At 48.7% G+C, this 27,286-nt stretch overlaps 12 protein-coding genes across 12 annotated transcripts; 7 read left to right on the top strand and 5 right to left on the bottom strand.

The window, feature by feature from the left end:
- The first annotated feature begins 357 nt into the window (after nt 1-357).
- On the top strand, nt 358-1,442 carry C8Q69DRAFT_280671 (hypothetical protein). Its single transcript, XM_028626911.1, has one exon. It carries the CDS (start codon nt 523-525, stop codon nt 1,384-1,386), a length of 864 nt encoding a protein of 287 aa, XP_028484723.1. The 5' UTR covers nt 358-522; the 3' UTR covers nt 1,387-1,442.
- A 459-nt stretch (nt 1,443-1,901) lies between these two features.
- Nucleotides 1,902-3,539, bottom strand: C8Q69DRAFT_280644 (putative 26S proteasome regulatory particle subunit Rpn8). Its single transcript, XM_028626908.1, has 3 exons — nt 3,070-3,539; nt 2,742-3,013; nt 1,902-2,645 (listed from the first exon to the last, which is right to left on the bottom strand). Exons 1-3 carry the CDS (start codon nt 3,251-3,253, stop codon nt 2,034-2,036), a joined length of 1,068 nt encoding a protein of 355 aa, XP_028484722.1. The 5' UTR covers nt 3,254-3,539; the 3' UTR covers nt 1,902-2,033.
- Nucleotides 3,540-4,893: 1,354 nt separating this feature from the next.
- On the top strand, nt 4,894-6,293 carry C8Q69DRAFT_280636 (putative adenylate kinase). The gene is made up of 4 exons (XM_028626907.1): nt 4,894-5,275; nt 5,343-5,395; nt 5,475-5,629; nt 5,688-6,293. The coding sequence occupies exons 1-4, from the start codon at nt 5,107-5,109 to the stop codon at nt 6,130-6,132; spliced, it is 822 nt and encodes a 273-aa protein (XP_028484721.1). The 5' UTR covers nt 4,894-5,106; the 3' UTR covers nt 6,133-6,293.
- A 435-nt stretch (nt 6,294-6,728) lies between these two features.
- C8Q69DRAFT_280555 (hypothetical protein) lies at nt 6,729-8,492 on the bottom strand. The gene is made up of 4 exons (XM_028626905.1): nt 8,366-8,492; nt 8,217-8,237; nt 7,603-8,133; nt 6,729-7,483 (listed from the first exon to the last, which is right to left on the bottom strand). Exons 1-4 carry the CDS (start codon nt 8,397-8,399, stop codon nt 6,897-6,899), a joined length of 1,173 nt encoding a protein of 390 aa, XP_028484720.1. The 5' UTR covers nt 8,400-8,492; the 3' UTR covers nt 6,729-6,896.
- A 498-nt stretch (nt 8,493-8,990) lies between these two features.
- Nucleotides 8,991-11,668, bottom strand: C8Q69DRAFT_280584 (hypothetical protein). The gene is made up of 6 exons (XM_028626906.1): nt 11,326-11,668; nt 10,759-11,211; nt 9,952-10,673; nt 9,704-9,899; nt 9,281-9,649; nt 8,991-9,218 (listed from the first exon to the last, which is right to left on the bottom strand). Exons 1-6 carry the CDS (start codon nt 11,491-11,493, stop codon nt 9,165-9,167), a joined length of 1,962 nt encoding a protein of 653 aa, XP_028484719.1. The 5' UTR covers nt 11,494-11,668; the 3' UTR covers nt 8,991-9,164.
- Nucleotides 11,669-12,285: 617 nt separating this feature from the next.
- Nucleotides 12,286-13,183, top strand: C8Q69DRAFT_468782 (hypothetical protein). The gene is made up of 4 exons (XM_028630716.1): nt 12,286-12,572; nt 12,634-12,658; nt 12,721-12,730; nt 12,785-13,183. The coding sequence occupies exons 1-4, from the start codon at nt 12,429-12,431 to the stop codon at nt 12,894-12,896; spliced, it is 291 nt and encodes a 96-aa protein (XP_028484718.1). The 5' UTR covers nt 12,286-12,428; the 3' UTR covers nt 12,897-13,183.
- Nucleotides 13,184-13,362: 179 nt separating this feature from the next.
- Nucleotides 13,363-16,515, top strand: C8Q69DRAFT_280336 (putative microtubule binding protein HOOK3). Its single transcript, XM_028626902.1, has 4 exons — nt 13,363-14,898; nt 14,949-15,651; nt 15,792-15,887; nt 15,960-16,515. Exons 1-4 carry the CDS (start codon nt 13,508-13,510, stop codon nt 16,161-16,163), a joined length of 2,394 nt encoding a protein of 797 aa, XP_028484717.1. The 5' UTR covers nt 13,363-13,507; the 3' UTR covers nt 16,164-16,515.
- Nucleotides 16,516-16,559: 44 nt separating this feature from the next.
- On the bottom strand, nt 16,560-18,719 carry C8Q69DRAFT_280462 (putative coproporphyrinogen III oxidase). Its single transcript, XM_028626904.1, has 2 exons — nt 18,039-18,719; nt 16,560-17,980 (listed from the first exon to the last, which is right to left on the bottom strand). The coding sequence occupies exons 1-2, from the start codon at nt 18,249-18,251 to the stop codon at nt 16,868-16,870; spliced, it is 1,326 nt and encodes a 441-aa protein (XP_028484716.1). The 5' UTR covers nt 18,252-18,719; the 3' UTR covers nt 16,560-16,867.
- Nucleotides 18,720-19,302: 583 nt separating this feature from the next.
- On the top strand, nt 19,303-19,833 carry C8Q69DRAFT_403355 (putative autophagic death protein Aut7/IDI-7; the record flags this gene model as incomplete). Its single annotated transcript, XM_028627994.1, has 3 exons — nt 19,303-19,392; nt 19,508-19,740; nt 19,800-19,833. 3 exons carry the CDS (start codon nt 19,303-19,305, stop codon nt 19,831-19,833), a joined length of 357 nt encoding a protein of 118 aa, XP_028484715.1.
- Nucleotides 19,834-21,407: 1,574 nt separating this feature from the next.
- Nucleotides 21,408-22,697, top strand: C8Q69DRAFT_402989 (mitochondrial carrier protein; the record flags this gene model as incomplete). Its single annotated transcript, XM_028627981.1, has 7 exons — nt 21,408-21,495; nt 21,554-21,591; nt 21,650-21,691; nt 21,756-21,869; nt 21,940-22,073; nt 22,129-22,306; nt 22,362-22,697. The coding sequence occupies 7 exons, from the start codon at nt 21,408-21,410 to the stop codon at nt 22,695-22,697; spliced, it is 930 nt and encodes a 309-aa protein (XP_028484714.1).
- An 876-nt stretch (nt 22,698-23,573) lies between these two features.
- C8Q69DRAFT_498870 (hypothetical protein) lies at nt 23,574-24,800 on the bottom strand. Its single transcript, XM_028632307.1, has 3 exons — nt 24,519-24,800; nt 24,246-24,407; nt 23,574-24,181 (listed from the first exon to the last, which is right to left on the bottom strand). The coding sequence occupies exons 1-3, from the start codon at nt 24,529-24,531 to the stop codon at nt 24,033-24,035; spliced, it is 324 nt and encodes a 107-aa protein (XP_028484713.1). The 5' UTR covers nt 24,532-24,800; the 3' UTR covers nt 23,574-24,032.
- A 1,470-nt stretch (nt 24,801-26,270) lies between these two features.
- Nucleotides 26,271-26,957, top strand: C8Q69DRAFT_280103 (hypothetical protein). The gene is made up of 2 exons (XM_028626901.1): nt 26,271-26,632; nt 26,728-26,957. Exons 1-2 carry the CDS (start codon nt 26,595-26,597, stop codon nt 26,903-26,905), a joined length of 216 nt encoding a protein of 71 aa, XP_028484712.1. The 5' UTR covers nt 26,271-26,594; the 3' UTR covers nt 26,906-26,957.
- Nucleotides 26,958-27,286: the final 329 nt, after the last annotated feature.

Here is a 27,286-nt window from a genome sequence, read left to right as displayed (position 1 = left end):
GTACATAAACAGCGACCTATCGGGGAGAGTACATTAAGTATGTGGGGCAAAATACTTACTTACACACAGTCTCCGATTGACCTCCCGACCTCCCAAAAGCGACGCAAGAGACGACAAATTCTGCGCTTAGGCACGATAACCCGTTATGCTCAACTGGAGAGACATAGAACTTATGTGTCTCTAGTTAGTTGATTGATTGACCAACTCTCCTCTGGTGAGGGAGGGGCTGAAGTGCTTGGACGCCAGAAACTGGTGCATATGTACAATGCTATACATGCTATACAGACGTTGATTTTCTGAGGCACTTGTATATTCCTTTTTGATCATGCATTTTTCTAACGAATATGTTCACTTGGAAGCTCTATGCAAGATCTGAAAGGAATGCTGTGAGGAGGGAAGGGAACGCCCAAATTATTAAACTGCGATGATTGTAACCCGCACACATCCAGTGTCCTGTCCTCTACATGGCATACGAGTGCTACATCTTCATGCATAATTCCCGGTGAAACTCCAGTTTTCAAAATGGAACCACCCACTCGATCGCAGTCTGACGATATCCCATCGATATCACAAATCATCGAACGGCTCATAGCAGAGCTATCTACAATCGAACCGCAGAACAACAACACTACCGGACCACCTACTACTACTACTACTGCATGGCCTTCTCAAAGTATGAGTACTCAACAAGGCGATATTCAAAATCAAAATCCATTTCATTCTCTACAAGGCTCTCAATTATCGAAAGTGAAATCGCTCATGTTGACGCTCCACTGTCTGTTTCCGAACGAGTTGCTTCTCGCTCTGGATATCTTGGATCGAAAGCTCGTGAGGCGGTTTGTTAGTAGCAAGCAGACCGAAGATGGAAATGTAAATGCAGCAGAATATACGAATACGTCAGGATCGGGTGATGACAGGGAAGAGATTCCAGATTCTCAAGAAGAAGAAGAAGAAGTCGATTCACTACCTGAACAGCAGACTTCAGTGAGAGATGAGATGTTTCTCGTCCTTTCCACTTCATCTACAACGTCGCAGTCATCGCGGAGAGTTCCAGAGAAGTACTACGAAGTTCGTCTACGAGCTTGGAACTGTACTTGTCCTGGTTTTGTGCTGAGTGCGTTCAGGAATTTGGGAAACGCAGTAGAGGAAGATGTTGGTGTTCGTGAGGACGAAGATGAGGAAATGAATGACTACCATGGGGATCACTGGTTGGGAGGAACATTGACGCGAACGATGTGGGGGAACTCGGCACCTCCTATGTGTAAGCATCTACTTGCTTGCATTCTGGCGACGAGGTGTGCGGGGCTCTTTGGAAATGGGTTGCAGGAGAGAATCGATGTGAGCCAAACCGAGATGGCTGGTTGGGCTGCAGGCTGGGGTGGATGAGAAACGGATTCGTCCGGGGCATTGCAGAGCACATTAATGGTCTCGAATTTATCGTCAAAGACAGCTCCCGTCGCGTTGGTACATATATGATCTGGGGAGGGTTGTGGTCTTCTATTGAGAGAATATTGTGTCTTCTAAGGGACATGTCAACGCAACGCGACTACGAAGTGCATATATCGTTCGAAGACAACATTTGCGCCTACATATGAAGCCTTGGAAGGCTTCACAGGAAAGCTTACATACATCCGAGAGATAAGTGTTACTGCGCCGCGTCTGAATAGCTCGCAGGTCAATAACCTCGGGTGATATCTTTTCAGATAGGATCGATCTCTCAGAATTCAGCTCAGGATGGAGAGGATCATGATATGGGGCGGTAGTAAACATTTATCACGGCCTCGTGTTCATCTCACTTAGGAGGTAACGAAATGCACCTCGCGGTGGTTCCTAATGTCATGATATCTATGGTCTTGCTGTATCAAATACAGAAAACCGCAAATCTCGATCGTCATAGCCAGTGGAAAAGGGGCTGACCTTATTCTCGGGTCAATCGTATTATACGTTTCAGGCATACACTAGCTTGCTCCAGACGCTTTTTATGCAATCCAATCGATATTCTCCATACCACCCAAGTAGCATACCGGGTCTCTTTAACCCTTCTTGCTCTTCTCTTTGTTACCATCCTGGTCTTCCTTCTGGTCACCGTTGGCCGTCCCACCAGCCTTCTTGGCTTCCTTCTCGTTCTTCGCGTTATTCTCCTGTTCCTTCTTGGAGTCATTCTCCTCCTGCTGTTGTCGGTTCTGGATCTTGTTCTCTATCAAGTCGTGGAACGCAGTGATGGCGCGGATCAAACTACTCAGGTAGATAGCCATGAGCTGGTCATTTGTCTTGGTACTCATCGCACGAGCCAGCTCGTTGTTTTCCGTTGCCGCAGATAGCTGTTCCGTGCCGTTGATTTTTGGTGTAGCGGCGGGTGTCGACAGGTTCGGTAGCAGGTTGAAAACATCCTGCAGGTTTCCAAGGATTGCATGGTTGACAGGTAGTTCATGGTCCAGGACCTTCTGAAGGTACTGGCCGATATCGCGCAGTCGCAGGTGTAGACCCTGCAATGACTGCAACTGGGAAGTTATCCGTGTCGACAGCGTTCCCACTGCAACGTCTCTGATGTCTCGGAGTAGGTGCTCGACACCAATCTCCTCCGCCTCCTCTGCTTCGATGATCGAGGGCGTATGTACAAATGTTTTCGAAGTGGTAGTACCGTCCTGTTTCGTAATATATTAGCACCGTTGTCGATATTCGCACCCCAGTCCGTCCTGGGTGCTGCATGATGGCTGGTCATGCGGCAACAGATCACCTACATCCTTAATCTCATCGACAGCAAAGTACGCATCCGTCGGGACACCGACTTCCTTCGGTTGTACATCAATGATAACGAGCAACGGGTTGGGAGTATAGCGCTTGAATAGCTCGTTGATCTCGAGGTCGGAGGCCCGTAGCTTAGGTCCGGAATGATACCATCCTACCAACTTTTCACGAGCATTGATCTTCTTGAACATGTCGTTCATGGATTCGACAAAGTTGTGGTCCAGGAACCACACGGAGGGGTCCTTCTCATCTTCCTCGAAGGGAACTAAGCGCCAGGAAGTCAGCGACCGTCGGTGCGCAGGCGGGCGGGGATAAAGCTACCTGCGAAACTGTTTGATACTCGAACATTCCTGCCATCGTTCTGACCGAGAAGCACACCAACCACACGCTTCCGCGTGCCTTTGGCAGATCGTCCGTAGTGGTCTGCAACAGAGAGCAGGACAAGGGGAGCAACGGAGACGGTGCGTGTCACGAGGGAGAGAGTCTCCGCCGTCGTGGCAGGCATGGCGGAAGACGCAGGCTGATGTGCAGAGGGGGAAGGAGAGGGAAAGAGAGACAGTAAAGGGTATACGGTGTGCGAAGTGCGGAGCGAAAGTCGAGAGCAGCGTTTGGCGTTGGGATGATGATGGCAAGCTCAGGTCGCCGTGCTGGAGCTCTCCAGGTTGCTTGCCGCGTTGATCTCACTGCCTGGTTAGATAAGCCACTCTCCAGCCACGACGAGCTGGGTCACGTGATGTTATAGAGCACAGCACAAGAATCAACCAACAACTTCAATAGTTAAATATACTCTTAGCTTATCAGCTCATCTTGATGTCAATCGAGGCTGGTGTATTACAGTGCATTCAATTCTATTTTTCTAGTACGTGCAGATGTCAGGTTGGTTTCTTGTCGAACCATGAGCAAAGGCTGATTGAGTACTTCCCAAGGCACAAGCGGCTACGGGGGAAAGAAAGAAAGAACAAGAAGGCATACTTCTCTCATGATTTCGTGTGTGTCTTTATCCCTTTCTTGTCTTGGTCTTTGCGTCGAATAGCCACTCCCTAGGCTCTGGTCTACCCCAGGCGCCCTGAACGTGCTCTCCGCAATGTCTCATACCGGGTATCCCCGGATATCCTAGTTATACCATGAACTTAAGTATAGTATTTATATGCTGAGCTGATCAGTACCGACATATTTTCGGGTCCACAGTAATTTCAGGCTAAAGCTTCTTTGCTGCGGTCGAGCCTTGAGGAAGTCTATAAGAGATATAGCTGCGCTGCAAAGGGACTGTTTTGAATGAGCCGACTACCTTCTGTCCTCTACTTTCCGGATACTCTGTTGAGTTTTCCTGGGAATAGACGATAAGATATGGGATATAGGTATCGCGCTCTGTAGATGAAAAGTGTTGGGAGTGCCGGTGACGATACATGAAAGAGGGGTGCAGTCTTTGGTATTTTCATTATGTTCTCTATATATCTGAACTAAGAACCGAAATGGCACGAGAAAAGATGCAAAAGCTGCTACCACGTAACCAAGAACACATGAGGCATGGATTACCCCAGATTATCCAAAACCACAACCTCATGTCCTCCATCTCCCTATGTGCATATTCTTATACGACGCCCTAGACAACTGAATCGGCTGGTCACGGCAGGATGAAGCGGTTCTTGGTGGTGGAGCTATGGCCACCCAACCGAACCGACTGCGTGGAAAGGCTGATAGATACTTCGCACGCTAGCTGGCCCTGCGGAGTTCGACAGGGGCATCGTTCCTGGTTAGAAGGCCAGTATAGGAAATACTATCAGCGTATCGGAGATAGTCTGGAAGCTAATGGATGGCCGTCTGGGACGATATGTAATTGATTATTATTATTAACTAACTGACTTGACGTTGGATAATTAACGTGGTGACGGTGTTGATGGAGCATCAACCGGAAACGGGAGCTGTGAGAAAGCAGGGCACACTCACTTGTTCAAGAGATGATCCTCGGGTATGCCACACAAGCCCTTCGTCATAAGATAGATACAATAACTAATATACAAACAAGGACAAGAACCAACTAACTACTACTGCAATAATAGTATAGTATAGTAGTACAATCTCCTCTCCGCCGACCAGAAGCAGCAAGGCCGAGTGTCGGACCAGCGGCGGGTCTGCGGTGTCTCCCCAGAGCGAAAGCGCCTCGGACACGCGGGAGCTCCAGCCCGTTCTCTCTCCGCCCGGATTCTGCTCGCTTTCTCCAACCTGGCAAAATCCTCCCTTCCCCAACTGCTCCAACCTTTCGAACTCCCACGCCTCTCCCCTCCAATCCTTCCTTGCTTCTGGAGTGCAGCACGACCTTGGTCAGGTCCTCTGGCTTTTTTTCTCTCATAGTTCGAAATGGCTCCCATCACGGACGAGACCGTCGACGGTCTCAAGAACATCATCCACAAGCTCGAGGCGCGCGTTGAGCAATTGGAGCAGCGTCTCACCCATGGCGGCGAGAGCTCCAAGCCCAGATCCGTCGCGGAGCAGATGCGCATGGTTCTGATGGGTCCTCCTGGTGCAGGTATGCTTCCCCAGCATTATCTTCATCGCCCGTTGTTCAAGCTGTGCTGACCGGATTTCCTTTTTAGGCAAGGGAACTCAGGCGCCCAGAATCAAGGAGAAGTACTGCGTTTGCCATCTGGTAAGTATGGGAAAATTGAATGGGAGATTTGTTTTCTTTTTAGCGGTCGGCTGACTTTCGTCTCTTCTCTGCCCAAAAGGCCACTGGAGACATGCTGCGCGCCCAGGTGGCCAAGAAGACCGAGCTTGGAAAGGAGGCCAAGAAGATCATGGACCAGGGTGGCCTTGTCAGCGACGAGATCATGGTCAACATGATCAAGAGCGAGCTGGACACCAACAAGGAGTGCCAGAACGGGTGAGTTTACGAAGGGTGTGCGAGGTGGTTTAGGAATGGAATATTAACGGCACGGCAGTTTCATTCTGGACGGCTTCCCTCGAACTGTTGCCCAGGCTGAGCGTCTGGATGAGATGCTCAACGCCCGCAAGCAGCAGCTCCAGCATGCCGTCGAGCTGCAGATTGACGACGCTCTGCTGGTCGCACGGATAACGGGTCGTCTCGTTCACCCTGCCTCTGGCCGATCGTACCACAAGATCTTCAACCCCCCCAAGAACGACATGGTTGACGATGTCACCGGCGAGCCTCTGATCCAGCGCTCCGATGACAATGCCGATACGCTGAAGAAGCGTCTGGCGACCTACCACGCCCAGACCGCCCCCGTCGTCGAGTACTACAAGAAGACGGGTATCTGGAGAAAGATTGACGCCAGCCAGGAGCCCGACCGTGTGTGGAAGAGCCTGCTGGGAGTTTTTGGAGAGAAGGACAACAGCATCCTTGGAAGAATTGGCTTGTCCAACTAAACGACCTTTTGCCTTGGTTTCTGCCCCGTAAATCGGGACTTTGCGTCGGGATGAGAGACAGCCCTTATCTCCTTTCTCCGTCGGGGCGGCCTGGAGATTTTGGCCTAAATGAGTTCACGATTGTGTCATGCGGAAAAGTCCTGTTTGCCAGTCCTCGTCCCTTGCAGGTCGTAAGGTGAGCCGTACTCGTACATAGACCGTTGCGAGGACCAGGTCACGGGTGCTCCTGTATAGTATGTACTTTGTCGCATTCAATCGGATGTCAACAGTCATCTCAGAATGAGATCTACTTCAAGAATTAGTTCCAGTGTTATTTAACCCATGAGTGACGTAGAAAGACGTAGAAATCCGTGTTGTAGGATATCGAGAGCTCTACACCATGTGTTGTTAGATCCCGGGATCCGAGGTCCTCAGCACGTCGATACCTTGGGATCAGCTTCTTCAAGTCGCCTGAAGGGCAGTATGGTCTATTATAGATCTGCTAGTTAACTAGTTATTAAGATATCAGCTCATAGTGCCTTCATAAACGGAATTTCCTACATTGATCTATGAAGATGCTATCTTTCACCCGTACTTGGTTCTCACTATCGGCATCCCTATCAGATGATCAACTTTATTCTCGCATAAAACCCCCATAATTTAATACTTGGTTATATCCCATTTTCTATCAACATCGTCATTTCATTTACAAGTCAGTAGTAACTACCATAGTCTCAAAACCGACCACGAAAAAAAAAAAAAAAAATCGTAAACACAACCCCACTCTACAGCGGCGTAGGATAGACCGTCGACTCGATCTTCTCCGGATAAGTCATTCCACCCTGCTTACGAACCTCATCCATAACCTCCATAATAGCAATACTCTCCTCCCACGGCATACCCTCGCTCTCCAACTTCTTATCCCTCACGCACCGAGCCACCTCGTCTGCTTCCCAATACATCCCCTTTCCATTTCCAGGAAAGGGACACTCGACCTCCTTCACCGGCGGAGCTTCACCGTTCTCGGGCTTCTTGGAAATAACCCTATATCGCTGAGGACGGAAAGCTGGTCCGTCGACTTGAATCTCTCCCTTCGTGCCCTGGATTCGGATCGCAGGACGTGCGGAGTTCTTCTCATCTGGATCAGAGGCGATGCGGAGATGCGTCATGGCCACGGCTTGGGATTGGCCTGGCGTAGGGCTGTTGGAGGGAGTAGTAGTTGGGAAAGAGAGCAGGATGGTAGTCGCTTCATCGGCACCGGTGAGATGGTAGGGAGTCAAGTGCGCAGAGATTTTGGAGGGTGGTTTGCGCTGCTCGCGTGGAAGTGTGTGGTATAGGGTTTGAAAGACCCAGGTGAGGGAGTATATTCCCACTATTATCAGATTCAAATCACGCAGTTAGCGAAACGTGCCTGTAGATAGAAGCATATCATCTCCCCATAGAAAGAACCCATTAAAGTGAGTGAGTGAGTGAGTGGTCATTCAAACTTACGATCCAAAAGCGCACCACCAGCCAAATCCATATTGACCATCCGATGCTTCGTCCCCCATTTACTCTCAACATCATCCCCGAAACTATTATCCGCAACGACTCTCAAAACCTCTCCGACCCCCCCGTTCTTGATAATCTCCCTAATCTGCACACTCAACGGGAAGAACCTCGTCCACACAGCCTCCATCAAAAACAGTCCCTTTTGCTTCGCCGTCTCGACGAGGATCTTCGCCTGCGCCGCATTCACCGTGAACGCCTTCTCGCATAGGACGTGCTTTCCGGCGTTAAGGGCTAGCATGGTATTTTGGAAATGGTGCGAGTGAGGCGTGGCGACATAGACGATATCGACATTGGGGTCGGAGACGAGCTCTTCGTATGAGCCGTATGCAGCGACAGGGGAAGGGATGTTGAGATCGGCAATGAAATTCTCGGCGCGGGATTTGGAAGATGAAGACGCGACGGCTGTTACGGTGTGTTTGATATCAGAGGCGTCGCGGAGAGAAGAGTCGATTAGAAGGTCTTTGGTGAAGACTGGATTCGTGGAGTCTTGTTAGCAAGATGGATGGACAGAACTGTTTCGCGCTGGTTTGTTTCTGAAGAAGATTAAGACGCACCTTCGGCGATCCAGCCGGTAGCTGTAGTGGAGTTATTCCTGTTAGCATCGCTGGTCTTGTGTATCACATAGATATAGAATGGGACGTAGATCAATGCTCGGAAAATGCTACAGCGGTGTCAATTCATCGATGTGGTTTCTCAAACATACCCATAATACCCCAGCGCGCATTGTACGGAGCCATTGTTATTAATTACGAGAAACAGATCTTCGAGAAAGGGGAGGTATTCGGCAGATAGGAATGATACAGCTGTATGCAATTCTTGGCCCAGGCTCAGTGGGGAGGGGAGGGGAGTTAAATGAGGTTATAACAGGTGAAAAGAATGTATATCAACAAGAGTTAGTACTGTACAGCTGTGGCTCCAGGTAAATGCCCGCTTTTCTGAAGGTCCTCTTGGAAAGCAGTGGGATCTTTCGTACGTGGCTTTCTATCGCAACTTGTATTAATAAAAATGAGGGTGAGGGGAAATGGCGGCCCACTCTAGAGCGGGGAATGATCTTGAGGCTTTATCTCCGTAGCAGTGCTCTCTCTAGTTACAGTTGCCGACATTTTGGTCGCCATAGAGTACACAAGCAAAATGTGGTTCGGAAAATAGGCTAAATTCTGCCCGAGAGAATGGTAGTACGGCATTTGATTCTTGTATTTGAATCCGAGCTTACCTGCTCAGTTTGGTATTGAATATGTGACATCCATGAAAGACACCAACCACCTCTTGACTATTTGTTGCGGAGTTAAAGAGGACTATGGCCATAACAGATAATCAACTGCTTATGAAGAAACCGGACGCCAAAACCAGCCATATATGCGGAGAAGATGAACATATGCCTGTCAAGAGGGGCCAGTCCTCCTGCTAACAAAGAGGTGCACAAAATCAGATATGAATACTGGGGTTCGGAATACAGTTGCCGAACAGAAATTTATGTGAATAAGAGATTAGTAGACGTATGGTCATGACACAGGTTCTGTCTTGATCCGGACGTTATGCTCAGCTGGATCATTATCCTGGAAGATATTAGTAATGTGTATCTCCTTGATAATTAAGTCCAAATACGCTCTTCACATACCTCTGCTTTTCGCTTACCCAGCACAGAGTCTGGGGTACCCGTTCGCACTGAAGGTGTGCCTCCCCGTCCTGGGGCGGCGCCGTCCTTGGTAACCTCACTATAGCAGCTTGCATGGTACACGCGGCTGCCGACCTTGATGGCATCCTGCCAGATCCAGTCCTGTACTTCCTCCGACCACGTAGATTCGAATTTCTCCTGGCATATGGGACACGGCGTATTTCGTAAGACCGCATCGTTAGGTGCATGGATCCATTGCTTCTTCGGGCCTTTCTGCGCCGCAGCAGCATCTGGTCCTGCCGTATTACTACCAGCAGATCCGCCATCTGCAGCTCCGATCTCGTCCTCGAATTCTCGCGATTTTATCCAATCCTGCATCATTTATCAACAAGTGCACTTGACATGTCTGGAGAGGGAGATACTTACACGTTCGTCCACGTACCAGCTGCGGTTCTGGCCGCGCTTCGCTGCATCTGCCATTCTCTGATTGGTTCTAAAATGCCAATCCAGATGTCGAGCCTTTTTCTCTTTCCCTTCTTCATTAGCGAAGAAACGACGCCCACAAGTTCCGCAGCGATTGGATCTCGCTTCATAGAGTGTTGCTACCAGAGTGGGACGGGGTCTGTTTATGTATCTTAGCGGTAGTCACCACGAATTCCAGAATTTATACTCACATTTTGATGGAGGCTGTGCTCATTTGCACACTGATGGTCATCTCAGATGCGGCAGGAATCTGGGGTGTGGAAACTGGAGGCGTATAACGGACTTGACCCGGGACGATAAGTGGTAGGTTGGGGAAAACTGGCGGTATTGGTGGCGTTGCAGTGGCAGAGGGGAGAGGTGGTAGGAGACCGCGCGCCCTCAGGGAGGCAATCAACGGGTTCTCGGACGCTGCAGTTGAAGCTGCAGGGGGTTGTGGAGTGCCGACCGCAGGAACTTGTGGATATGGATTGGGTGCCTGAGGGGGAGGTGTGGGCTGCTGTTTATTTGTCGTAGCTTTGATCAGTTCGGCCAACGTTCCAGGGTTAAGCAGTTGCTGCAAGTTTGGTTGTTGTAGCTGCGATGCAAGAGATTGCGCCGGAGCCGAAGGGAAGATTGGAAGTGTCTGCGGTACTGATGATACTGGGGGCACCGGAGGCGCTGGGGGTGCTGCTGGCTTGGGAGGTGCAAGTCTAGAGACCTGGTCTCGGACGAGTCTGAGCTGTTCCTGAGGCAGTTCCTGCCGTTGCAAAATGCCTTGAAGATCGAGGAGAGCCTTGAGACGTTGCTGGACAGAAGGATCTAGCGGATTATTGGCAAAATCGGACCGAGCGGTCGATATTAATGCATCTATATCACTATTCAAGGCACCAAGGTCGACCACCTGACTAGGCTGAGGCGTTGGCGAATTGTACCGCTACATCCGGTGAGCATCCATATTGCTGAATCTTCCTACTTCGAGACGTAACATGGAAGTTGACAAGGATCAGATGTTCACTTACTGCTGGTTGATGGCCATGTCCATTTGTCCCATATTGGGGACCCAAGTTCTGACCCGACGAAGACGGATATCGCGAGGAAGCTAGAGGCGGAGTAGGAGAATGTGTCCAGTTTGGGGGTGTCGTAACACCACGGCCGCGGCCCAGCAACTCATGTTGGCCTCTAGCCTGCTGCTGCTGAAGTGCTGCTGTCCTGGCCTTGATCAGAGCGTTCTCGATACTGCGAGTTATTTCAACAGGGAAGACCGGCCTGGTATCTAGGGAACCGGGGACTGGTTCTTTCCATGTCTTGAGCATCTCATCAAGCTTCTTGCGAGTTTGAGAATCGACCAAGGTGTACGCATTCATGAACGTCTGGTACATATTTCGTCCAAGAAAGAGAGTGTAGGGCGTTCCTACATTCTTGACGACAGAATCGACTACGTACAGAGCAGGCAGCTTCTGAGAAGGTGGTGTCTACAGACAATTAGAGCAGTTCTTCCAAAGACCAACTACGACAACACAGTACAACTGACAAAGTATGAAGATAGAAACAAGCATAGGGGAACGGGGGAGAAGTGAGGCACCTACAGTTCGAATGTGGTTTTCCAGCACCCGGGATATTGCCATTGCATGCTCCGTATTCTCTTTGGCTATGACAGTAAGGTTGCTGATTTGGAACTTGTCATTTGTAGTCAGGTCCTCAAGGGAGTTCTTGTAATCCTCGGCCACTTCGTCAGAAGCGAGTCCGGAAGACATGGCGGGCAATCAAGTATACGAAAGGTGGATGGCTGTGGGAAGATGAGTTCTGCACAAGGGGGGTTCAGAGTGGTCCGTAGTGGATAACACCCGAATACACAATATGACAATATCTGCTTCCTGATTGAAGATCAATGCTTTCTTTTGTGCGCACTGCTTTTGTCTCTCTGGTGCCCGTTTGTCTTTTCTGTCTTGATTTTTTTGCCTTCTTTTTTCCTCCTTGCCAGATGATGGCCTTTTTTTTCTTTGCTTGTTTCCCCCCAAAGGAATCTCCTGGAAGAGCAGAATTTTTGGAAAGAAATTTGTAGAATGCTTGCTAGCTATGTTCGTGACTGAGACAACAACAGGTCCATGCGAACGCCCACGACCAGTGAAAGCCTGCGGCCACCCTCAAAAAATTATACCCACACCTGTAAATATCCTGGCTTCTACCTTTACCGCAGAAAACAGGTAGCAGAAAAGGAAATACTGAGAGGAAGAAAGTTGTCGATGAGGCCGGTGAGGAAGCAGGAAGGGTGAGTTTTTGCGATGGAATGGCTCAACGGCAGGCGCAGTCAGAAAGAAGCAGAAAGAGGAGAACTGAAACAAACTGCTGAACAGGCGCTAGAGAATATACTCCATAAAATGAATAGGGGAGAATGGAAAAGGGTGCTTTGTTCGATGAATGAAGTTGACTAGCCAGTTGCAAGGTCAAGAGACGAGAGGTGATCGGAGAACTGAAGAGGCGGTTGATGAGTCAGCATCGGTGGATGACGAAGTCGGGAGTCTCATGGCAGGCGATAACCAGATCATGTTCCATCACATCAATCCATCGATCTAAAGAAGTCTCGAATGTGTTGTGACTTGGTTTATTGACGAGCAGGATTGTTGTGACTTTGTGCTTGTTGTCATTTACTTGAAAATTCATCTAAGAATCACTGATCCGCTGTGACACCATGAAGCTGTTTCTCTACAGTCTCGTCCTTGGCCTTCTGCCTCTTGCCCAGGCCGTCAGCCCTCAGAAATCCTTCATCGTCACATATCCCAAGGATACGCCAGATTCGGTTTTGACAACGGCGAAGAATGCTATTACAGAAGCTGTAAGCTGAAGCCACTGCTGTGTGTGTCGGTATACAATGCTAACCACGAGTAACAACTCAGGGAGGTCTGATCACTCATGAATATCGTAAGTTGCCTATAATCTAAGCAATTATCTAAGGCCGTTGTACTAATCATTGTGCTCTGCAGAACTGATCAAGTATGTTCCTTCATCCACTCCAACCTCTATCATATAACTAACGCAATCCCATAGAGGATTCGCCGCGAAGGCTTCTGCCAGTGCCATTGAAAACCTCTCGACTTTTTCCTCTGTATATAGCCCCTCGATCGAGGAAGACCAGGTCGTCTCGATTGATGAGGCTTGAATAGGCAACAGTCCCTGCGAACACAGCGGCAACTGGAAATTTGAGTTATGCATTCCGTTCGTTTTATGATGCGATGAATGAACATGGCGTTAGGATATCATTATATTTCTTTTTTACAATGGGTAACGGGTGCTGCATTCCCTTGGATTTCAGAACTCTGCTCGACTCAAGTCGAGGGATCCTCGGGTGTCGGGACGGTGCCTGGGTGCCTCGACTATCTATGTACTATTATTATTCGTTAGGGGTAATGGAGTAACATTCAGCACAAGAATTCAGTAACCAATGATGGATGCATCTTAAGAAACTGTATGAGATTGATTAGAGTCCTCTAATCATTACTCTATTTTTAATTTCGTAGATATAGCAAGGATAGGGTACTGTGTTTCAGTTCCAGTTGGGTCCAATCTTTGGCGGCGTCGAATGCCCCTAGTGTGGACCCGCGGACTCTCGAGTCTCGACGCGGAAACTCGCGACGGACCAGTGCATACAATAATAACCCCCCTGGAAGCCATCCACCACCTGCTGTTACCTTGTCAGCATGCAGAATTTATTTCTGCTGGACCAAGTAACCCCATAGACCATTCCAAATTACCAAGGAGCACTTGTCCAAAATGGTGCCTGCCACGGCTGCCGAGCACACCGTGTCCAAGGTGTTGCTCGAGTGGATCAATAGCTTCTCGCTGGGCAAGACAATCCGGGCGATTGACGAGCTAACTGATGGGACTATACTATGGGAAATCTTACAGGATATCGATCATCAGTATTTTCTCGACGAGTTACCAGAGCGCAACCAATCCGACCACTGGGTGCCTAAATGGCAGAACCTGAAGCATATCCACAAGTTGGTGATCAGCTATATCCGCAGCCAGAATGACGATGAATTGCCCTCGGGGCTGGATGCCTCGCCGGACCTGAAAATGATCGCAGAACACAACTCTATTAAGGAGATGAATAAGCTTATGAAACTGCTGTTGATCGCCGCTATCAGCTCCCCGAACGCCGAGACTTACGTGACAACGCTGCAAGCGCTGAGTACCTCGACGCAAGAAGGCTTGAAGGATATTATACAGGAGGCGCAGAATGGCAATCCCGATGACATTGACCATAATGATGAACCTAAGGATGATTCCAAACCTGCTCTTTCCGTTGACCCCGAGCTACAATTTGAGGAACGCGTCGGCAAGGTTCTGGCGGAAAATGATCGATTGACAAGCGAGAAGAAGGAAATGGAGAAGGCGTTGGAGGATCTACACAACCGTCTGGCACGCTTGCAGGAGAATAATGATACGTTACAGAACCGCTTGGCCTCCACCGAGGACCGACTGGTAACTCTGAAATCGGGGAAGGGAGAAATGGGATTCAATGCAAAGGCTCTGGAGACGAAGAGTCGTCAGCAGGAGGATCTCATCGCAACCCAGGAGGCGAAGATAGCTGCAGCTCAAGATGAGATTGACAGCTTGCGGATGAACCTGGAGTCCTTAAGAGTCAAGAATCAGCGGTACCAGACACTGCAAGATGATTACGATGAATTGAAGACCGAGAGAGATCAGCTTGCACGTAAAGCCAATGCAGCTGAAAAGTACCGTCAGAAACTGCAGGCAAGTCAGGACTTCGAAAAGGAGAACCAAGTCCTCAAGAACCAGGTTAAGGACCTGCAGCAGCAACTGAAGGATGCGGATTCCAACCAGAAATGGTCTTCAGAGCGTGATGTCGAGCTTGAAGAATATAGGCGAGTTCTGCCGCGGATAGAGCAGGATCGTCATGAAATCCAGAACTTGAAGAAGCAGCTCGAATTCAATAACCATGCGCTTACGGAACGCCTCCAGACTGCCGAGGAGCAACGTGAAAGAGATGAAGCCGTGATCAGTGAGCTGAGGGAACGCATTCGGGAACTTGAAGGCTCGCCCGGTAGCCCATCACTTACCCCAGGCAGTAGTACTCCGAAATTGCAGGGTACGCTGCAAAAGGATTTCGAGGATATTGGAGTCAAGGAGGCACAACTGTTCGTAACCCGTCTTATCTCTTCCTGTCAGTGCTAACTATGTGGTCCAGGAAAGCGGAAAATGACGATCTGAAGAAAGAGATCGACAGATTGAAGACCACCGACTCGCCGACGGTGGTAGGCGTAGGCGAGGACCAAGCTGGCGAACAAACAGAAATTGCGCTTCCCAGCGATCCCTCCAAGATCGGTTCACATCTGGAGGCCTACTCCGAAAACCTGGTCTTGACAGCGCAGCTCGCGCAAGCCAAGTCCACTCAAAACGCCGAGTACTGGAAACTGTACGACCAATACGCAGAGGTTCGACAGAAACTTGCAGATCTAGAAGACGAGCTAGAAACAAACAAGCGCCTGCTTCAGGACGCGAAGAATGAACTTGGTCTTGTCAACAAGGAAAAGCTTGACATGCTTAACGGGGTCAAGGAGGCAAATTCGGCGGAGGTATCCAAGGTCCGAGCTGAGTGGGATGCGCTCACGCACAAGGTCCACCACCTTGAGGCAGAGGTGGACGCTAGCCAGACACTCACTAGAGAAGTCTGTACTGAGCGGGACGAGCTACGCTCTGCCTTTGATCAGAAGCGGGCTGAAATCCGTGCAGAAGACCAGGATCTCATCAATGAGATGCAGGCTCTGCTCGCTCGGTTTGCTGCTCGTGCGGAAAATCCTGAACAATCCGAGAAGTCTGATAATGAGCTACTCGAGCAGTTCTCTAAGGTGACGAAGAAGGCTGTGGACAGGCTGGTGAACGGTGCAGAGGTCAGTAAAAAAGAACGCTTCCCTGTTTTGGAGACTCCCTCGGATATGTTCTACCGTAGAAGAGTGTTCCTATCACTCCGTATACTCTTAAAGTCTCTGCAATCTGCGGGAACATTGAGCTAACGCAAATATCTAATCAGCACCTTGATCACCTGAACGAGCTTATCAACTCCCTCCGGGAGCGGATCAAGAGTCATGAAGAAACCAACATCGACTATATACTAAGTGAGCGAGAGGTGAGTTAACTCAATATCCGCACTATCGCCATCTGGAATCCTTTCCTCAGAGTCCTAACCAAGCTTCTACAGGCCGAGCTACAAAAGGTAATCGATCAGCAATCACGAGAGATCGCCCTCATATCATCTGCCTGGTTCGATCTCCAAGGCCGTCTCCAGAACAGCAATGTCACCGTTTCCCGATACCGCCACCCTGCCTCTACCCGCGCTGGCGCTGGTGCCGATGCGTCGAGAGGTTGGCTATCGAAACAAAGAAGCATGGTTGCTGGCAGGTAAATATGAATGATAAAGCACGCATCGACACAGATCGATTCGTTATGTATTCTTTCAACATACAGCATGTCCGTATGTTCTATCAAATTTGAGCCATTGAAAGGTCTGGCATCCATGTCCTGTCCCCCTATTGACGACTCCCCTTTTGGTTTCCTTATCGCACAGATACCACAACTACCTGTACCTTTTCTTTTCTTTCTATTCGAAGGACAGGGAGGAGTTCTCTCGTTCTTTATTCCCCCTTTATAAGATTTTCATAGTGCTTCTAGAAAGAAATACAGCTGTTGGTGGGAGAAATTGTTTACAGCATGTATATATGCACATACCGCTTGATCAGGTTTTCTCTCTTATATTGATCAACCAACTTCTTAGGTGGGGAGGGGGGGTTCCTGTCATTATCTGTCAATATTTCAGGTCCAGATTGTCTTTTCGACGGGAAAAGAAGAATTGTTAATAATCAAAAGGACTAACTAGTACAAATTTTCAAGGAAGGCAAGAAAAAGAGAAAGGAAAAGGGAAGCAAGCTTCAATTCTACATCATGAAGGAAAATATTGACTGCGATTCGAGTGATATCGATGACCGTCTATTCCGGATCTATCCGGTTCGTGGTCTTTTCATTTTAATATATAACTAGTAACACATACATACATACAGGAGAGCGAAAACTTTAATTTACATAATGCGTTGTCATACACATGATTTCCATTCAAGCCCACTGTCTTGGGTTCTTCAGAACGTCCATGATTTCCTTTTCTCTCTGCTTGTCTTCCGTCTCAGCCTGCTCTTCTGTGCCGTCGACTTTGTCGTCCGTGAAGGTTCCCGAGATCGGGTCCATGTACACCCAGCTAGCCGTTCGGGGCAGACTCATCAGAATGCTCTCCACACGGGCGTTGGGTGTGCGCAGACCGAAACTTGTGCCTCGGTCATAGACGAGATTGAATTCGACGTAGCGACCGCGGCGCAACTGCTGCCATTCCTTTTGGGCAGGAGTGAATGGCATGTCCTTGCGTCGCTCGAGGATGGGAACATATGAAGGGAGGAAAGAGGCCAGAGCATCAGTGACGAAAGAGAAGAGAGTTTCTTGTGGGTTTTGGGAAGATGAAGATGAGCTTTGAAGGAACGCGGCATCGAGGTCGTCAAAGAAGATACCGCCGATACCGCGGGCTTCGCCGCGGTGAGGTAGGTAAAAGTACTTGTCACACCATTCCTTGAACTTCGGGTAGTAGGTCAGGTCGTGTTTGTCGCAGGTATCCTTGATGGTCTTGTGGAAGTGTTCGCAGTCTTCCGGGAAGAGGTAAGATGGCGTCAGATCTGTACCGCCACCAAACCACCAATTCTTGTCTCCGTGAAGGGGATCTTTGGGATCTGAGGTTTCGAAATATCGGTAGTTCAGGTGGACTGTAGGTGCCATAGGGTTGTGGGGGTGTAGGACCAAAGACAACCCTGCAGCGAAAAACGTTAAAGAGTCCACATCAGCGGCAACGAATGACTTGTGGTCCGCGCGCATCTTCTCAATGGCAGCCCGAGGCAACTCTCCATAAACGACAGAGACATTGACGCCGGCCTTCTCAAAGACATTGCCGTCCTGGAGCACACAGGAGATACCACCACCGCCGTTAGGACGTGTCCAAGTGTCTGTTTTGAACTCCTTCCCATCTATGCGACTCAATTCCTCTGTGATCTTCTTCTGGTGCTCTTTGATCAATTTCTCCATGCGGAGGCGCATTGGAGAGGACTCATTGATGGTCGATTGGTTTTTCAAGGCTTCGTCCAGCTCGACTATGGACGGGGAGTCGAGCTCTGTCACTTCGCCAGTCATCTGGATAGACAAAGGATTAACAAGACTATTTTGTAACCCGGTAAAGCATTGGTCATACTATGGAATATATTAGAGCACCGACGAATGGCACGCCAATAGCAAGTCGAAGGTACGGTCGCCAGACGGTGAACTGCACCGACTCGCGAGACTTCTGTTCTGTAGAATATCTGAGGGTCTGTCTCTGGGAAAAGCGAGATGGGCATTGGCTCCTTTTAAAAGGCCGTCGAAGTAATGACCTCGCCAAAGGCGCGCCTCGTCCTGGAGCCGCCATGGTTGGAAGTAAGCTGATGTGTTATTGGCGCTGTTCGGTCACGAGAACGAATTATGGCAGGATTAGATCTCCAAAAGGAAGGTAAGAATGGAAATAACAAGCGCCCAGACCAATCCTGGACTCGAATAAATCAAACAATCGGCCCGAAAATTGAATATTCGAGGCTGATATCAAATGTCAGACCATCTGCGGCAATCGTGGCTGTCACGGCACCCGGAAGTCCAGTCGCTTGGAAGCCGAATAATAAACTGGAGGACGATTTGCTGTTTGCTGTGTTTGTCTGGGGAAGTTAGTTTGCACTGTTTGCATTCCATATCAAGATCAATACTAGATCGAAAGACGATGAGGCTCCACTGGACAAGAGACCCGATGACCGGTTAACTATGGAATCACTTAATACTCGAGGATGAGTCAAGGCTTTCTCGTGAGGTAGAGCTGCCAGAAGAGTCGATCCCGTATGATCATACTCCAGCTGGTTCAAGAACGTTAGGCGGCATGCTGCAGGAACAGATGACGGACAGGTCACCGGTGGAGTCTCCGATCAGTGATAACGGAAGCAGATAAGCCACGTAGGATGAGAGTCAGAGGTGCGCAGGTGGCAGATGAACCAGCAATGCCTCTGCTGCGGTGGTTTCAGGCCAGTCCAGGATAATCTACCGGCCATCTGGAAGTCGTATTCCCTCATTCCCCCAGCGCATCTCGTCGCTCTGCCCAGTTGACTCGGACCAAGTGCCGGTGATGCCTGCGCAGTGAGTCACGTGTGGGGCCTCACCGCCTTCTCAGAGCAGCCAGCCATCCCCCCGTGACCTGGCCGACCCGAACGGGCGCAGACCGTCTGGATTACGCGCGGGGCTGTCGCCTTCCAACTACTTGACCTCCTACTTCCAGCCATCACTCCCATCTCTCCTATTACTTGCTCATACTCCCAACCATCACTTACCATCGATTTTGACGATCTTTTGTCTTCCACACTTTGCCAAATACCGTTTCGGTCACCTTTGCTTTGAATACCACCTCTCTATATCCCGACGTTATCGCTCCCGTTATCACCATGCGCTCCAAGTTCAAGGACGAACACCCCTTCGAGAAGCGCAAGGCTGAAGCTGAGCGCATCCGCCAGAAGTACGCGGATCGTATCCCGGTAAGCTCTCTACATATTGCTGAATAGGCCGTTTTGCAGCATGCTGGTGTCTCTGCACTGTCGACGTTCCTCTCACCGCCTGTTTTACTAATGCTGTCCGATCGGTATATTGCAGGTCATCTGTGAGAAGGTCGAGAAGTCGGACATCGCAACTATCGATAAGAAGAAGTATCTGGTGCCGGCAGACCTCACCGTCGGACAGTTTGTCTACGTTATCCGCAAGCGCATAAAGCTCTCTCCGGAGAAGGCTATCTTTATCTTCGTCGACGAGGTTCTGCCGCCTACTGCAGCTCTCATGAGCAGCATCTATGATGAGCACAAAGACGAGGATGGTTTCCTGTACATCACGTACGTGATCACTATCTGTTTGGCATGCTACAGCGAACCGTATACTGACGTCGTTCAAGGTACTCTGGAGAGAACACTTTCGGTGATTGCTGAATGACTTGTGAGCGGTCGATCTCCCCAACCGACCAAGGACACTTGACAACCATATGTGCTGGATGTTCCTTGGGGTCTATAGACATCATCAAGATCGACACCAGATGAGATGACAGGGCTGCTCGATATGGTGGTGGGTTTCTATCATGTGTGCGGGCGTTATATCGGGTTTTCTATCTTCTTTCAGTGGTCCGTACTTGCCAGTCTTGCTCTTTAAGGGTCGTCAATCGAGGATATCCTTCCCACGGTTCATATACGTGTGCTCCGTTCGCTCCCGCGTTTTTGGATTTGAAATGCGGCATTCTTCACTACTCTTCCTGGGGTGCTCAAAGTAGGGACTAGGAGACGGGCAAGGATAGAAAGAGGCCTAATGCAGAACGACATGGACCACGTGTTCCGTTCAACCAGCTGCCTCCGACCCATTACAGATCAGATTTGCTATCCGAGCAAGATATAGTAGTTGAAATGTATTATTTCCATCCTATCTGTCTACGTTTATGGGCTGGCCGATAACGCCATCGCCTTTTCGTACCCTCTAGATTTACCCCTCTCTATGAAACGACTTGGGGTGATGATGTCCCCGCATACGTCAAAGATCGACTCCCCGTGACATGGTGCCTAGTGATAGCTACACGTGAATGATCTCCCCGATGTTTGGGAAGATAGCGGCGAGGTACACCAGCCTCAGACTGGTGACCTCTTGCTATTGACGACCATTTTCTGATCGTAATGTAAAGTCTGCAGGCCTATTTGCAGGCTCGCATGTAACTTTGCCAGTTCTGACATGACCACGTCCGGTCGGCCCAGATATGATATGTGCCATGCTTCCATTTATGCGTCCTACATCAACAATACAAATGAGCCACTGTACGCTGTTTCTCAGGGGCATCATGTGTTAGGCTCGAATTTGGTATCGGAATAGCAGGTTACCTCTGCCAGTCAGCACGATCTGACAAGTCCGAGATTTGTTGTCTCAATAACGAAGCCACTCAAGAGTATGTTTGTTTCCAGGGATAATGTCTGTATATCCCGTCCGCTTCTATCGATTTGTATCTGGAACGAACCCATAGACAATTATTCTCATCAGTTTCGCGCTTCCGTATGTTGGCGTCGGTATACAAAGCTTGGCTGGTTCACCATCAGACCGATCTCGGGGCACCGTCAGGTCCCATTTTGACAACAACCAACGTTGTCTGTAGCGAAGAAGAGGTAATAATGGCATTGTACTATGACCGTGACCATTATTAATCTAGTACTCTTCACCTGAAAGAACGGTCAACAGCAAAAGCACCGATACACCCCGGGACCTGGAGTCGGCGACGGTATCCTATTTCGGGATTAGCGCCATCTGGCCGCCGGCCGCCCTTAAAAATTTGGGAAAGTCCCCGGTCGAAGATCGAGTCGTTCTGGAGGCTACCGGAGGTGATCCTGCGTTTTCCTTTCCTTTCCTTCTCTTCGGCTGCGGAGTTTCGTTCGAGCGATTGCATCTATCTTCGTTGAGTGCTTCTTTCTCCTTTTCCCTTGACACAGTCGTCTGATAAAATCTCCGCGTGTCCAATCGTTCAGCCGAAAAGATGTCGCCAGCTATTGTCCAGGCCGGTGCCGGCTCAGCCGCAAAGGATGTCAAGAGAGAGTCAGCAACCGCTCGATTGCTGGGTTCCGGTGCGTGGGATGGATAGTTTTGGTGTGACCTAGACATGATATTAACGGCAATAAACAGGTTCCGCCGGTATCGCAGAGCTGCTGGTCTTCCATCCTGTACGACTCATATCATAACCGCTGTTGACGCCTTATCAAGTACTGACGATTCGCAAAGGTCGATACTACCGCCAAGCGATTGATGAGCCACCAGGGCAGGGTATGTCGCCAGTATCTTGAGTACTATGCCAAGCGGCGCGAGACTGATGGATTGCGTCTTATAGATCACCTCCCTCAGCGGCCTGAACCAGGTTGTCTTCAGGGATTATGCCTCTGCGCCTATCGCCCGCAAGTTCACTTCTCTCTTCCCCGGTCTCGGATACGCTGCGGGTTACAAGGTACGTGCGATTTCTGCGGCATGCCAATGCCTGTTATAGCACAACTCCCGTGCTGACGATTTTCTCTTAGGTTTTGCAAAGAATCTACAAGTACGGTGGTCAGCCTTTCGTCAGAGACTACCTGGCCAAGCACCACGGCTCCGACTTCGATAACGCCTTCGGAAAGGGAACTGGCAAGGCTATCATGCACGCTACTGCTGGAAGGTGAGATTTCGTTGTCTACAATGCAAGGAAAGATCCAATTGCTGACATGCGATAGTTTGATCGGTATCGGAGAGATCGTCCTGCTTCCCCTGGATGTCCTGAAGATCAAGAGACAGACAAACCCCGAAGCTTTCCGTGGCCGTGGACTCTTCAAGATCATTTCCGATGAGGGTATGGGACTGTACCGTGGTGCCGGCTGGACTGCTGCCCGTAACGCGCCTGGATCTTTCGCTGTATGTTTCTCTATCTTGAATCCCAGTTCTTGTCAGAATGTCTAACACTATCTAGCTTTTCGGTGGTTCCGCTTTTGCCAAGGAATACATCTACGGCCTCCAGGACTACAACTCGGCCTCGTGGACGCAGAACTTCGTCGCCTCCATCGCTGGTGCTAGTGCCTCCCTTATCGTCTCCGCGCCGCTCGATGTCATCAAGACCCGTATCCAGACCCGCAACTTCGAGAACCCCGAGTCTGGTTTCCGGATCGTCGCCTCTATGGCCAAGAACGAGGGCTTCACCAGCTTCTTCAAGGGCCTGACGCCCAAGCTGCTGATGACTGGACCTAAGCTGGTGTTCAGCTTCTGGCTGGCTCAGACTCTGATCCCGGCCTTTGGCCACGTTGTATAGGTTCGGAGAGACACAAGGAATCTTTCCAAAATCTACGCTTTCTAGAACTAATATTGCTCGCCTCCTGACGACTGATTTATGGGTCATTTGGAGCGATGGGATTTCCATCTTCTTGTATGTCGTATAGAGCCTTTTTGTTGCCTTTGTCCTGAATCACGGTCATGTAGTATGTTATGCGGATGAAAAATAAAAGCACAATGACTCCACTTTTCATCTGTTCCATGTAGCACAAGATGGCCTTGACCACTTAGGACCTCACCAACCACCAAGACCGATCTCTTATAACCACCTATACTCGGTTATTGACCACGTGACGATAATTATCCCGAGGTCCGCTGTCGGAGCCAATCTCCCCAGTTTGGTTCGGTATATCAAGTAGCTCGGGCTTCCGTAAAGCTTCCATGAAGCTGATAGACAGAAGCTCGGTTGCCGCCGCTGACAGGACAGATGCGAAGTGTACGTACCGCGGTAGAGGAATTTACACGAGCAGTATGGTGAAATGTCAGCTACCTACCCATCTATCCCTAATCTGTAGTACGGCTATTACAGTACTGTAACCACTCACAAACGAGTCTTTATCCTTGAGGCTTGTATATAAGTACCTACTTAAGCGCCCCGCAATTTGCAACGACCGATAGTTCAGGAGACTCGTTCTTTTCGTCGTCTCTATAGAAGGAGACAATCTATCGATACTCCGACGTCGGGATAGATGTAGCCTGCGTAGATATATTCTCCTGATCCGATTCGCCATGTTTCTCTATCCGCTCATGGGGCAGGCTGAGATATAATAAGTCGTAGAGCCACTGCAGTATCAGGCAATGATTGATAAGGCGAGATGAGTAACTATAGGCGGGATCAAGGTCAAAACACGTTAACATCTGACTTCGCTCAAAACTCGCATTCCTGGGGCGCCCTAGGGCATGAATAGGCGGTTATATTATGTTTCTCCGTCGTGATCTCGTAAGGCCGTTCTGCACTGTTTCTAATCAGGATAATAGACGACATCTCTATGCCTATAACTCGATCAACATAGAGACACTTGTTAGACAGCAGGGGCGATAATAACCTCTCGGACGCTTTCTGTGTTTACAGTGATCTTCCTGCCACACGAGGTCGAAGAGGACTTTCGGATCAGGTACCGGTTTGTCTTTTTTCTAAATCAAAGCGTTTTCTGACCTCCCTTTCATAACGTTTCCTTTCTGCAAAGTTGTCCTTTGACTTTTCCAATGACTTGAGTCCTCTTGAGAAATAATCATCCTTGTGCCAAATCTTTGCATGATCACGAACATGATCGATACGGGTGCTAGTGAAACTAAGTACACCCGAGGCACTTTTTCAACGACCCATACTCAACTCCCTCTCTCTATGACTCTGGTGAATACTGCCTCGATAGAAATCTAGTCTCCTCGATAAATCATCTTTCGCCTTTTTAGACTCCACTAGTCTGCCCAGCAGGTCCTGGATTACTTTGTCTTTATCTATTCCTAATCAGATAGGAAGTATTGTTAAAATGGAGATGGATAAAGCGGGGACGTTCTCAATACGCACCTCCGTTAGCGCTCAACACTCGGGATGACATAGGGATCATGGCTTGTTCCCAGTCATGTCGCTTATCAGTTGTTTGGACCACAAAGCATCTCGCTGTGTCGACCGCAAATACGCAAAGTATAAAGTATGATACTGGAACTGCTGCTGGGGATGCTGAAGATGCTTGATTGAGTCAGCCAGCTACGTGGCTCGAGCAAGTCAGCTCAACTACTCTGCTGATTAAGATGGTGCTGGCGCCCAACTAGTTACTACTGGAGGGCACCAAATTATTACCATGTCTGTGCATCGTGGGTTGTTCAGAGAGGTGAATAGTGCATTTCGAAGTGTCGTGATTGAGCTATGGTCTCTGCCTTGGCATGCAACTTGCCCCGATGATGGGAGTACGTTTTTGTTTTTGGAATTGTATATCGAGTCGGGTTGTGGAAATAGCTAGATATATACATTCTGCTCGAATATGGGCATCCAAGCGGTGGTATATCCGGTCAGATAATCACTATTCCTGACCACTTGTCTGTGCTTAAAGGGCGAGCCTTCACCAGCATTTAAGGAACAGGGTTTATCTCACAGTACCACGAACGCAGATTGAGGTTCAATGTGTCTGGGATAAAGCTACCGATAGCATCTTTAAAAATAGGATTTATTTGCCGGCAGGCTTTCTGATAACAATATAAGAGTAGAACTTATATAAAAAGTACTAGAGATTTATTGATCTATACATTTAATGTAAATGTAGGTAATAGAACTGAACTGAAGTATCATGCAAAAAGCTTGAGGGCGTTTGGATAGAAAGCCTGCGCAACTGTCTTCGCCCTTAACTCGCAATCCAAATGACAGTTCTAACTTGGCAAGACGACCTAATGGTAGTGTGTATAACCTTATAGCTGGCTATATCAGTAATTCGGCTAATGCATTGGACAAACGCTCTTTAGACGACTTTGATGTATTACACTTCAACAACTACCGCTTTATAGTTGAGATATAACTAACTGTGTAAACTTACTCTATACAAATTACTAGCTTAGTAGGAAAGATAAATGTGAAATACGATTCTAATATCTATCTAGCTAACCAGACAATATAGCCATTAGCCACTAAACTAAGTTCCCATTCTAATATATCTAATACAGACCTCTTTAGCCAAGTATCAACAGTCCCTCTATCCACCTACCTCCACGTGACTATAGCCTTCCCCTTTAGGCCATCCACCCAAACAAAGAAACCCCCCTATATATTCCAGGATAACATAACCCTCTTTAACAGCGGAGTCCAGATGGCGCAGTGGTCTGGATTACCACCCACAGCTCCATCTAGCTGGAGGCTCCCTGTTCGAACCTCGGGGTCGGCGTGAGGGCGTCAGAGCAAAAAAACTAGGTAGCTCTGGGCACCAGTGACCGTCAGAAATGTTCCTCAGTTCCTAGAGATTGAAAAAGCCTGCCCGCCAAAAGCAAGGTGGGCTTTTCGTAGCACCCTCACAGCTCTCTGATATAAAGGAGAGGTGAGGGTGTGAGCTTTTTTGCATTCGTCTTTTTTTTATTTGATGCTTTTCTTAAATGGTTGAGAGGGGTCTAGTAACGCGTTTTGGATATACAGCGGATGATATACCCCTTCTGGAGGTAAGTATAGCCGGATATTTGTATGACGAAAAGCTACTCAGCGAATATTTATTGCTATTTATTATTCTATATCATAATAGCTTATAAGAGATCCTCTCTCAGCTTACAGTTGTAGATATCGATGTTTGAAGCTACTGCGTTCTTTGTACCTCTAACGAGTCCTTCTGATAACGAGCTATTCTCGCAGTACACAAAACATACACGGCTATATTTCTTACACTTCTAAATTTGCAGCTTACCAACAGACTAAAATACCAAGAAAACAAAATAGAATGCAACAGCATTAATAGAGCTGCAGTAGGTAGTTAAATAGACTACGTTCATGCATCGACTCCAACGTCTGACTAAGCCAGGTACAAGCCCGCCCAATCAGAAAGCCAAAGGCTCGGCCGGGTCCTCCGCATGTAACTAACTACTCGAGATCGGTAGCTATCTCGAAGGATCATTGATTGATCCTGCACTGTTTTTACGCTTCAACCAATTGAACTACGATCTTGAGATCTAGATCAACCAATTTCATCTTTCTTGATATTTCGAGTATCTTGAGCATCTATCGATTACTTACGAGTTACGCACGACGCATCCGACATCAGTTAACTCCCGCAATTCCATCTCTTGAAAGTCAAGCTCGAAAACAATCTACGCGACGAGAACCGTATCTATCCACTATCAGCAAGAGAGAGATACAGCCTATACCGAATAATCCAAAGAGCTAGAAATAGAATCAAAACCAACCATGTCCGCCGCAGCGTCCGCTCCTTACCTTCTTTCCAAGTACCGCTCCTCCATCCCACCCCACACCCTTCCCTCCTCTCCTGTCCTCTCCCATCAAGTTTATCTCTAGCTAACATCAACCCCCCTAAAATCAGAATCGGCGACCCCATATTCGCCCTCGCAATCGGCGCCTCAGCCGCCTTTGTCCGCATCCAGCGCGAAGAACGAGAACGTCATCCGGACCGCGCGAAAGAGATCGGAATCAAGACCATCTTCGACATCGGACAGCGCCGAGTCGGGAAGTGGTGGAGGGGAGAGTTCAAGGATCTTTGATTTGGTTCAAACGAGAGAGAGAGAGAGAGAGAGAATACGCGAAGTGGATATTGACATGGATACAACGGAAGTATAACTTTTTAGGGTCATTTTTTCACATTTCGTCAGGGAGGGAGTTCTGATTGAGCGGAGATTTCTTTGGGAATTTTTATTCTTTCCTTCTCATACTGTACTGTAAGTACTCCGTATAAAGTTCGATACAAATAACATATGTATAAACTGCGGACTTTTCTGTTATGATACGACATACGCCTATGCGATGATTTATGCATAAATCCTCTCAGATAATGGATAATCTCAACAGACTCCATGTTTTCGAATGGAAGGGATACAAATACAATGAAAATGAAAGAAAAGGGCTGCAGAAAGAAGATGTCACAT

Source organism: Paecilomyces variotii (genome assembly GCF_004022145.1).
Source record: "Paecilomyces variotii strain CBS 101075 chromosome Unknown C8Q69scaffold_6, whole genome shotgun sequence".
Taxonomy (NCBI): domain Eukaryota; kingdom Fungi; phylum Ascomycota; class Eurotiomycetes; order Eurotiales; family Thermoascaceae; genus Paecilomyces; species Paecilomyces variotii.
Note: the sequence above shows the minus strand (reverse complement) of the source record. Positions and strands in the feature narration are given on the sequence as shown.